Raw genomic sequence first — 10,980 nt, 5'->3', positions numbered from 1 at the left:
CCCCCATGTCCCTCCAGAGCAATAAACCATGAGGTTCTCTGGTGGGTTCCAGCCTGGACCCTGGGACCCTTTCAAGCTCCTTCCCCAGCTGCAGCATCACTGGGGACACCCTTGGGGACATCCCCCCAGTCCCATCCCTTCCCTGTCACTCCCCCTCAGCTCTTTGGGTTCCAGATCTTCTCCAGCTTCCAAAGCTCACCCTCCCCCAGGGATGGAGCCCCCCCACCTTGGGGACCTTAGTTTGGTTCAGAGAGGTGTTGAGGACAGAGGGACAGCAGGGCAGGGCCATGGGCTACCCCCAGCACAAGCCACCTCACTGTTCCCTAGGGCTGGTTTTACACCAAAGGCAAATCAGCTCCAGCACCGATGGTCTCACCTGCCTGTCACCACCCTGGCATGGCAGTGGCCATGGCCACCAGACCAGTGAGGGGACACAGCACTTGGGGGCCCTGGTGACATAAGCAGGGATGGCACCAGTCCCAGGGCAGGGGATACCCACAATGGGCTGGGGACAGCACAAAGGGGGACAACAGTACTGCCCCCATGGGGGTGGGCGAGCTGGTGTGTGCCACCACGGGCAGTGCCAGCCCCGCCCTGGGCACGGGGACCGTCCCCTCCTGCCTCAGTTTGCACAGGAGCTCCCAGCCCCCCGGGGGAGGCGAGCGATTGCCAACAGGCCGGGCAGCGAGCGGGGAAGGATTTATTGACTCACGGCTCGGGGTACATCACAGTTTGAGCTCCCTTCCCGCCTCCGCAGAGGACGTCACCTTGGACTTCCCGGGCAAAAGTGCACGGAGAGGCTTCACAGTTTGATCCCTTCGGGAAAGCAGAACCGAGGCAGTGACAAATGGCAAACGCTACGTTGTATGAAAAAATAATACAAACTCTTCTCTTTAAATATCTTACAGAAAAATGAACCTGAATAAAGAGCATGAAAAGCACCGCGTGGCGCAACCCCCGGGCCCTCCGGGGCAGGGGGACCGAGATGAGCCGCAGCCCCACGACCCCAGGACGGCGTGGTCGGGGCTCAGCACGGGCAGCAGAGGCGCGGGGGCGGCAGGGACCTGTCCCCATGCTACGTGCCCGTCCCCGTGCCACGGGGGTGTCCCCTCGCCCGGCCGGGGGTGCGGCGGGAGCAGCCTCAGGGCCGGCCGAGGGCGTTGCTACGAGGGTGCCCTGGGGGTCGCGGGGTCCCTCCTGTGTCCAAGTGCAAGTTCACGGAAAGCCAAGGCACCGCCGCAGGGCCGCGGCTCCGTCCGGGGCAGCCCCGCTGTGCAAAGGGGAGGTGAGCCAGGGTGGGGACACGGGGACGGTCCCCGCGGTGCGGCCAGCCGGGCTGGTCCTGGCGCTCAGAGCTACGGCGTGGGGGTGCCCAGGGCCATGCGGCCCCGGGGAGAGCCAGCTCCCCGGGGTGGGCAGCGGGGCGGGGGCCATCCAGGGGCCCGGGGATCCAGCCCCGGGGGGAGGCAGCCCCGGGAGCGGCTGGTGGCGAGTGAGCGCAGCTCCGTCTCCCGCGGCTGCAGAGGGGCGCGGGCGGGGGCTCTACCGCGGGGCCGCGGGCAGCGCCCCCTCCCGCCGGTGCGCCTCCCCGAAGGCTCGGTCCAGCTGCTCCAGCTGCGAGCTCAGCGGCAGGTGGATCTCCAGGTGCATGCGCAGCGTCTCCAGCCACTGCTCCAGCTTGGCGAAGGACGGCCTGAGCGAGCAGGGGGACACGTGGCAGCTCCGCTGGCTCTGTCCCCACCCCGTCCCCTGCCCCGGGACCCCCGCGGGTCCCCAGCACCCACCGCTTCTCGGGGTCCAGGTCGCAGCAGCAGACGGCGATGGGGAAGAAGCTGGGGGGGCAGGCGGGGGGGCAGTAGCGCTCCAGGAAGCCCCGGACGTTGAGGCCGAAGTCGGTGGTGCGGGGCAGGTAATCGGGGTCGGCGCTCACCCGGCCGATGATCTGCGGGCGGCGGCGGGAACAGGTGGGCTCAGCACCAAGGGGGGACCTCAACCCCAAACAGGGACCCCTAAGCCCCAAGGGGGAGATGCCCAAGCCCCAGGAGGGTGCCCAAGCGCAATGAAGAAACCCCAACCCCAAGAGAGAGATCCCATCAGGGAGACCCTTAACCGAAGGAGAGAGGACCCAACTCCAAGGGAGGACTCCAAGTGTAAGAGGGGGAACTCGAGCACAATGAGGACCTCCACCCCAAAAAGGAGACCTCAACCCCAAGGGGGAAAACCTTATCCTGGAGGCTAACAATGAGGACTCCAAAGCCTAGGGGGACCCCAAGTCAATGGGAAAAGGCTCCAGTCCTAAGGTGAAGACTCTAAGAGACACTAAACATCCCAATCCCAAGGGAGATACCCCAGCCTTGTGGAAGTGATCCCAAACACCACAAGGACCCCAGCGCCCATGGCAGACCCCAGCCCCAGGGGCACTTGCCTCGCACAGGACGATGCCGAAGGAGAAGATGTCCACCTTCTCATCATAGCTCCTCCCTGCAGACACAGGGTCAGGCCATGTCACACGTCCTGTCCCAGCCCCACCACACGTCCCCTGCCTGGGGACAGAGCCCTGGCTGGCCACGTGCCCCTCACCATTGATCATCTCGGGGGCCATCCAGTAGGGGTTCCCCACCACCGTGTAGCGTTTCTTGCGGTCCGGTTTCTTCAGGTTCTTGAGATGTTCGGGCTGGTTCTTCTCATCCACCATCAGCCGTGCCAGCCCGAAGTCAGCCACCACTACACTCTTGTTCTGGGGGGCACAGGGAGGGGTGAGGCCTGGGGGAGCCAACAGGGACTGAGAGCCCCAGCCAGGCTGGGGGAGGGCAGCGCCAAGGTGGGACTCACCTCCCGCACGAGGCAGTTGTGAGAGTTGAGGTCGCGGTGGATGATGTTCATGGAGTGGAGGTAGGCCTGTGGGAAGGGTGGGCTGAGAGCAGGGGCACCCCCACACCATGCTCCCACCGCTCAGCAGTGCCCCTCCCACCCACCCATCCCATGGTGGCACCCACCATGCCAGCAGCGATGTCCTTGGCAAAGCTGACCCGCTGGCTCCAGGGGTAGTGGCTGTCCTGGGGGCAGGAGGGGGAGTTTGCCAGGAAATGAAAAAGGAAGAGGGGTCCCCCAGCCACACTGAGGCTGTGGGGTGGTGGGGGACCAACCTGCCTCCCACGGTGCTCACCATGCTCTTGATGAGGCTCCTTAGGGTGCCCCCTTTGATGTACTCTGTGATGAAGTTGAGCCTCTTCTCCTTGTAGAGCACTCCGATGAACTTGAGCACGTTGGGGTGCTCCAGGCAGCGCATCACCTTCACCTGCAGGAGACCCCCCAGCCCCGCGCCCGTGACACCCCAAGGCTCCCACACCTCTGACAGAGCTGCTGCTCACAGGCTCAGTGGGCAGGGCTGCACCCACGGGGCTTGGTCACCCCTGGGCAGGCGTTGTGCCCAGGTGGGGCCAGGATCAGACAGACCCATCCCTTGCGTCCCTGCAGCCTGGGGGATTAAGGACAGGGGACCCTCACCTCTTTGAGGAAGGTCCTCTGGGTCTCCTCATCGAAGCGAATCAGCTCCTTCATTACCATCACCTCGCCCGTCTCCCGATGTGTCACCTGGCCGGGAGCGCAGGGACTCAGCCACCCCCTCCATCCTGGGGAGCCCAGACCCCCAGGTTTGTGCCCCCTGCCCACCTTGATGGCCTGGCCAAAGCAGCCCTTGCCCAGCACCTCCCCGTGGATGAGGTCCGAGGGGCGGAAGATGCGGTGGGCGCGGGACACGACGCGCAGGGACTCGGAGCGCCCGATGTCCTTGCGCTGCGACGCGGGAGAGCCCACGGAGCCCGAGCCCGGGGACTTGTCCGTGCTGCAGCTCCTCCTGTGGGATGGACGGGCAGAGCTCAGTGTGCTGGGGGCACCCAGCAGGGACAGGGACAGGGACAGGGGTGGCCTTACGTGACAGCGCGCTGGCGCATGGCAGCGGGGTCCCCGCAGGGCACGGGGGCTGGCGAGCGCAGGGGGCTGCACAGGGCGGGCAGGGGGCTGCCTGCCAGCCCTGGCTCCTGGCCCAGGGGCTCGTGGGGGTCGTGCTCAATGGTTAGCTGCAGCAGGCGGCTCGTCTCCTGGATCAGCAGGTCGATCTGCACAGGGACACGGCGATGGGGTGGGTTTGGGGACATGGCGGAAGTGGGGCTGGCTGGGGTGTGACAGGGGGACCGTACCTCATCCAGAGGGACGTGGCCAATAGGGGTCCCGTTGATCTCCAGGATGCGGTCACCAACATGGATGGAGTTCTTCATGTCAGGGCTGATGCAGTCTGGGTCTACCCTGTGGCAACAGTGGGGTCAGACCCCCGACACTCCCAGTGGGTGTGTCAGACCCCACTGTCACCTCCTGGACAGGGACATGCTGTGACAGTCCCCACAAGCCACCCGAACAACATGGGGACATGTATGGTACCCGCCCAGGTATATAAGGCAACGCCAGCATGGCCTGGGACACACCAGCACAGCCTCCACAAAGCCCCCTGCAGCTGGGGACACGCCACCACGGTCCCTACAGGCCACCCCTGGACAATGCGGACAACCCAGCACCACCCCTCCTCTCCCACCCCAAAACGTGTCCTGGGATGGATCCCAGGGGCAGAAGGGGCACGGGAAGCCCCAGCCCTGGGGAGGGGACGGGGGCAGAGGGGATAGGGACGCACTCTCGGACGCGCACGGTGCGCGGGTGCTCGGTGCCGCAGCCCTGGTCGATGGAGACGGAGAAGCCGCGCTTGCCGTCGGAGCAGGCGGGGATGGACACGAGGGTGACGGTGTGAGGGATGCGGGAGGCCGGCGAGTCCGGCAGGATCTGCTCGATCACCGGCGTCACCACCATCTGGTAGTAGCAGTGGCCGCTGCGGGGAGCAGACAGGAGGGTGGGTGGGGGTGCAGGGACGCGTCCCCCCAGCGCCCCCGGAGCAGCCGTACCAGTAGAGCTTGGAGCGCTCCACCAGCGCGTACGTGTCCCCGTCCCCGATGAAGGCGCGGCAGTTGAGGCAGCTGAAGCACTCGGGGTGATACTTCTGCTCCCCGGCCACCTGTGAGCAATGGCATCAGCCCCGGGACCCCCTGTCCAGGCACCGAGGGCTGGGGGCAGGGCCGGGGCTCGGAGGGGCCTGGGAGCACCCACGGGTGCACTGGGGCTGCGGGTGGGGCGGGCTGAGCTGTGGGATGGCGGGGACAGAAGTGCCACCAAGTTGGGGGTGGCTGCAGGAACATCTCCCACCATGCCGAGCTTCTCCCCTGCATTCCCCAGTCCCAGCAAGGCCCTCCAGGGTCCCCTCAAACCTAGAGGACACCCCTGACACACCCAGCGGTGCTGGGGATCTGCACCCCTTCCCCCTGCCCTGCTCCCCAGGAGCTCAGCCATGGCACAAGGGCACAAGGCTCCGTGTCCCACCCTGGGGGCCCCGTGGTGCTCACCATGACCAGCCCCTTGGTGATCTGCTCGGAGCAGCCGTGGCACAGCTCCCCAAAGCGTGCCCAGTAATCCTTCTTGCAGTACAGGCGCCCATCCTTCTCGTAGTACTGGTGGGACAGGGAGGCCCCGCACTCACAACACCTGCGGCAGGGACAGGGACACCCTTGTCACCTCGTTCCCACTGTCACCCCGGGGCACAGCCAGTGCTTGCCCACTCCACAGCTCTCTGGGCAAGCTGCTTCCCTCACTGCCTATGTAGCTGCAGGGCCACTGCATCAATGTGTCACCATCCCCAGGGTGACAGCAGGTGATTCCAGGGGTGTGACAGTGCAGGCTGGGGCTGCAGGGACACGTGGGGACACTGGGGTGGACAAGGGAGGGGACGTGGGGCAGGGAGAGGCATGAGGGGGGAAGCGCCAGCTCTGCATGGATGTGCCAGCCTGGACAAAGACACACACAGGGATGTACCACACTGGTGACAGACATGCCACCCTGGTGACAGACGTGCCAGCCTGGCACAGGCTTACAGAGGGATGAGACAGACTGGTCACAAGCATGGCAGCCTGGCCACAGACAGAGGGACGTCCCACCCTGGTGACAGACACACAGAAGGGCACGGTCATGGTCTCTCTATCCATGACTAGGGTGACATGCCAGTCTGGTCACAGACATACAGAGGGAAGTCCCACCCTGGTCATGGGTCTGTCACCCTGCTCACAGATGTGACAGCCCAGTCATGGGTGCACAGAGGAACATGTCACCCTAATCATGGACAGAGGATGTCCCACCCTGGTCACAGACACACACAGGGATGTGCCAGCCTGGTGAGGGACGCGCCAGCCTGGTCACAGATACACAGAGGGATGTGCCAGACTTGCCACGGACATGACACCGTGGTGACAGACGTGCCAGTCTGTGTGTGTCACTGGCACAGACACACAGAGATGTCCCAGCCTGGCCACAGATGTGCCAGCCTGGCACAGACACACAGAGAGATGTCCCAGCCTGGCACAGACACACAGATAGGACCCAGCCTGGCCATAGATGTGCCAGCCTGGCACAGACACACAGAGATGTCCCAGCCTGGTCAGGGATGTGCCAGCCTGGTCACGGACACACACAGGGACATGCCAGCCTGGTCACGGATACACAGACAGATGTCCCAGCCTGGTGACAGAAGATCAGGGACAGAGGGACATGTCCCCTTGGTCACAAACTGCCCACCCTGGCACAGACAGGCAGAGGGACACACCAGCCTGGCCAGGGACATGCCAGCCTTGGGACAGGGGCACAGGGATGGGGAGCTGCTGGCGGGTGCAGGGGGTGACAACAGCAGGGTGTGCCCAGGGCTGCAGAGGGGCCTGTCAGCTTTGGGATACAGCACCAGGGGGGCACATCCCACTGTGCAGAGGGGACACGGGTACCAGAGAGGACTTGTGTGGGGTGTGGGAGTGGCTGGGGGGTGCAGAAGGGGAGCCACAGAGGATTTCCTATATGGGAGTGCTGAATGGGTGCAGGGGATGCTGTGGGAGGGGTGCAGGGTGCTGCAAGGGGGGAGATCCTCTTGGGGAGGGGGTGCAGGGGGGGCTGCAGGGGATTTCCTGCAGGGGTTTGCAGTGCTGGGGTGCTGTGGGATGCAGGGGGGGCTGTGGGATGCAGGGGGGGCTGTGGGGATTTCCTGCAGGGGTTTGCAGTGCTGGGGTGCTGTGGGGTGTGGGGGTACAGAGGGGGTGCAGGGGGGGCTGCAGGGGATTTCCTGCAGGGGTTTGCAGTGCTGGGGTGCAGAGGGGGTACAGAGGGGGTGCAGGGGGGGCTGTGGGGATTTCCTGCAGGGGTTTGCAGTGCCGGGGTGCTGTGGGATGCAGGGGGTGCAGGGGGGGCTGTGGGGGTTTCCTGCAGGGGTTTGCAGTGCTGAGGTGCAGAGGGGATGCAGGGGGGGGCTGTGGGGATTTCCTGCAGGGGTTTGCAGTGCTGGGGTGCAGAGGGGATGCAGGGGGGGGCTGTGGGGATTTCCTGCAGGGGTTTGCAGTGCCGGGGTGCTGTGGGGTGTGGGGGTACAGATTTCCTGCAGGGGTTTGCAGTGCCGGGGTGCTGTGGGGTACAGAGGGGATGCAGGGGGGGCTGCAGGGGATTTCCTGCAGGGGTTTGCAGTGTGGGGGTGCAGAGGGGGTGCAGGGGGGGCTGTGGGGGTTTCCTGCAGGGGTTTGCAGTGCTGGGGTGCTGTGGGATGCAGGGTTGCTGCAGGACACGCTGCAGGGGATGCCGGGGGTTCCCGGGCACTGTCGCAGTCCCCCCCCCCCGCCCACGGCCACGCAGGTGGAATACCAACCAGCGGTGACGTCACGGCGCGGAGTTTCCCCACCCCATGACGTCACCGCAGAGGACTCCCCCTTCGATGGCGCAGCACGAAACCTCCCCTGGGCTGGGGGCGGGAGGAGGAGGAGGAGGAGGGGGGGGAGGAGGAGCAGCAGGGGGAGAAGGAGAGGGAAAAGGAGGGGGAAACGCAGGACAAGGGGAAGGGGAGGGGGACAAGGAGAAGAAGGGGAGAGGGAGAAGAGGAGGAAGGCTTCCAGCAAGCCCAGCGCTGCCGGAAGCCGCTCATCCGGGGGGACCGGATCCAGCTGCGGCCCCGCAGTGGCTTTGCTCTGGCTGACGGCCCAGAGAGGGGGAGCCGAGCATGGGGGACACAGGCTGAGCCCCCCGGAGCTCCCTGCGAGCCCGTCCTGACCCGCTCCCACTTCAATCCCACTCCCACTCACTTGGCTCCAGCGCTCAGGACGCGGCTCTTCCTCAGCACCGCCGCCAGCATCCTCCTCCACCGACAGGGACACACCCCGGGGACAGCCCTGGGCACCCCCAGCCCCGCAGGGAACCCTGCCAGGTCCCGGGCACCCCTGTGCCCCCCGGCACGGGCCCTTTCTCCTTCTCCTCCTCGGGGCTCCAACAGCTGGAGCGGCCGGGAGGGCTCGAGTGAAAGAGGAAACTGGGAGGGAGGGGGGCGGGTGACATCAGCCACACGCGCCCTGTCACCCGGCAGGAGGGGACAGCGGGGGACAGGCAGCAGAGCCCTCTGCCAGGCCTGGCCTCGGCCGGAGCACCCCCACGACTGTCCCTGCCATGGCTGGAACGGGAGGAGCACTGTCCTTGTCCCTGCAGAGCATCCCACTGTCCCTGGTGCCATCCCAGTGTCCCTAAGGCCATCCATCCAGTGCCCGTGACACCATCCATGCCGATGCCCCTGATGCCATGCCGCTGTCCCCGGCGGGTCCCACCTGAAGCAGTCGGCGTGCCAGTCAGCCTTCAGTGCCTGCAGGTACTGCCCATCGTAGATGCCCTGCCCACAGCTCGCACACACCGGCAGGTCGCTCCCTGCGGGCGGGGAACACCAGGGGACAGCGCTGTCACCCCGCCAGCCCGCCCGGCCACCCGCGGCAGCAGCAGCCGGGATGAAATCCCTGTGCCCGGGGGACAATTCCATCCCCACCCATCGATCCTCCCCAGCGGGTCAAGGTCGGGGCACCCATGGCCCCAGGGCCGGCGACAGGGCAGGGTGGGATGGGGGCACATGGTGGGTGCAGGAGGGGGCAGAGGGGTGGGATGGGGGCACAGAGGGCAGGGAGGGTGAAGAGGGGCAGGATGGGTGCACCAAGGCATCCAGGGAGGATGGTGGGGTGTGGGATGGGTGGTGGGTGCATGGGGGGACAGCAGGATGAGTGCTGAGGGGTCCTGGGGGGACACAGGGGGTGCAGGGTGGGGGATGAATGGGGGACACACAGAGGGGTGCAGGATGGGTGCTGGGGCAGGCACAGTGCAATGGGGGACACAGGGAGTGCAGAGTGGGCGATAGAGGATGCAGAAGGACACATAGGGATGCTGGATGGGTGCTGGGGGATGAATGGGGGGACAGAGGGGGATGCTGGAGGGGTGCAGAGGGTGCTGGGGCATGCACAGCCCATGGGGGAACACAGTGGAGAGTGGGGGATGAACGGGGGACACACAGAGGGGGGCAGAGTGGCTGCAGGGGGGTGCAAGTTCTTGGGGTGTGTGGGGAGGTATGAGGGGCCCGGTGAGTGCAGAGGGCAAGGAAGGCATAGCAGGGATCTGGGGGTGCAGGAGGGATGCAGGGGGATTGGGGGGTGCAGGAGGGGCACACAGAGCGTGCAGGGGGAGATGGGGAGGTGTGGGGGTGCAGGAGGGGATGCAGGCTGGACAGGGATGCAGCAGGAAATGTGGGGTGCTGGCAGGGGGCAGGCAGGGATGCAGGCTGGCTGCACAGTTCTTGACAAGGAGGATGGGGGAGATTTGGGGGTGCAGGGGGGAATGCAGTTGTGTGGCAGTACAAGGAAGAATGGGGGGATGGAGGCTGAACTGGGGGAACAGGGAAGATCTGGGGGTGCAGAGGGGCAGCAGGGTGAACAGGGGCTGCATGGAACATTTGGGGGTGTGGGGAGGATGCAGGCTGCATGGGGTGCAGGGGGATGCAGGCCAGGGGAGTGATGCAGGGTGGGGTGCAGTGGAGGATGCAGTGGGTGCTGTGAGCTGGATGAGTGAGAGGGGCAGAGGGTGCAAGAGGCGTGCAGGATGGCCGGGGAGCACAGGGGACGTGTGGGGGGCACGGGGGATGGAAAGTGCGGGCCGGGCGCTCCAGAGGGGGATGCAGGGATGGAGGTGATGCAGGGGGGCTGTGGGGAAGGTGCAGGCTGGATGGGGGGACAGGGAATGTCGGGGCGCAAGGGGAACGCGGAGCAGAGAGGGATGCAGTGGGGGATGCAGGGGGGGATGCGGGCACACGGGGACATTTGGGGACGCAGGGGGGATGCGGGCTGGGTGGGAGTGCAGGGGGCGTGCTGGGGGGCAGGGGTGCGGGATGGAGATGTCGGGGAGGATGCAGGGTTGAGGGAGCAGCGGCGAGGCCGGGGGCTGCGGGCAGGATGCGGGGGGCCGCGGGCCGGCGGGAGGGTCCGCAGGAGCCGGGCTGGGGGTCCCGGGGCCCGAGCGGCGGCGGAAGCGCTGAGTCAGCCGGGGGGGCTCGGGGGGTCACGCACCTTCGTCCTCTCCCATAGGCTCGTCCCTCCAGGTGCAGCACAGCAGCATCAACCTCATGCAGGCGCGCAGCCGGCGCCGCGCCGCGCCGGGGCTGTGGCGGAGGCGGTGGCCGGGCCTGTGGCGGAGGCGGTGGCCGGGCCTGAGGCGGAGGCGGTGGCCGGGCCTGTGGCGGTCCCCGCGCGGGCGCAGCCCCGGTCGGGCCCCCCCGGCCCTGCCGCTGCCGCTGCGGCTCCGGCTCCGGGCGGCACCGCGGCGCCGTCACCGCGCCTGCGCGGCCCTGGAGGGGCGGGGCCGCGGGAGCGCGGGGCGGGGCGGGCCCGGGGCGGGGCGGGGCCAGCGCGGGTGTGGCCGGTGGGAGTGGTCCGCGGTGACCGGCGATGAGTGGCCGCGGTCGGGGCCGGGGGAGGCTCGGGCTGCGCCATCGGGCCCGGGGGGATGCGCGGGTCACGGAGCCGTGGCGCCGTCCTCTCGGCCTCCCCTGGCCATCGCGGG

At 66.9% G+C, this 10,980-nt stretch overlaps 1 protein-coding gene across 2 annotated transcripts; it reads right to left on the bottom strand.

Annotated features, from left to right (window-relative positions):
* Positions 1-691: 691 nt before the first annotated feature.
* On the bottom strand, positions 692-10,595 carry LIMK1 (LIM domain kinase 1). Of its 2 annotated transcripts, XM_058037807.1 has the most exons (17): positions 10,488-10,595; positions 8,715-8,811; positions 8,202-8,288; positions 5,445-5,583; positions 4,950-5,059; positions 4,685-4,876; positions 4,200-4,305; positions 3,934-4,118; positions 3,673-3,856; positions 3,508-3,594; positions 3,167-3,298; positions 2,997-3,056; positions 2,833-2,898; positions 2,581-2,737; positions 2,426-2,481; positions 1,785-1,942; positions 692-1,693 (listed from the first exon to the last, which is right to left on the bottom strand). In XM_058037807.1, exons 1-17 carry the CDS (start codon positions 10,543-10,545, stop codon positions 1,543-1,545), a joined length of 2,025 nt encoding a protein of 674 aa, XP_057893790.1. In that variant the 5' UTR covers positions 10,546-10,595; the 3' UTR covers positions 692-1,542. The 2 variants fall into 2 exon arrangements, with proteins under 2 accessions (XP_057893790.1, XP_057893789.1); XM_058037806.1 differs by lacking the exon at positions 8,202-8,288.
* Positions 10,596-10,980: the final 385 nt, after the last annotated feature.

The sequence above is a fragment of the Melospiza georgiana genome, chromosome 19, assembly GCF_028018845.1.
Source record: "Melospiza georgiana isolate bMelGeo1 chromosome 19, bMelGeo1.pri, whole genome shotgun sequence".
Lineage (NCBI taxonomy): Eukaryota > Metazoa > Chordata > Aves > Passeriformes > Passerellidae > Melospiza > Melospiza georgiana.
The sequence above is the reverse complement of the archived record's forward strand: the minus strand, read 5'-3'. Positions and strand labels throughout refer to the sequence as shown.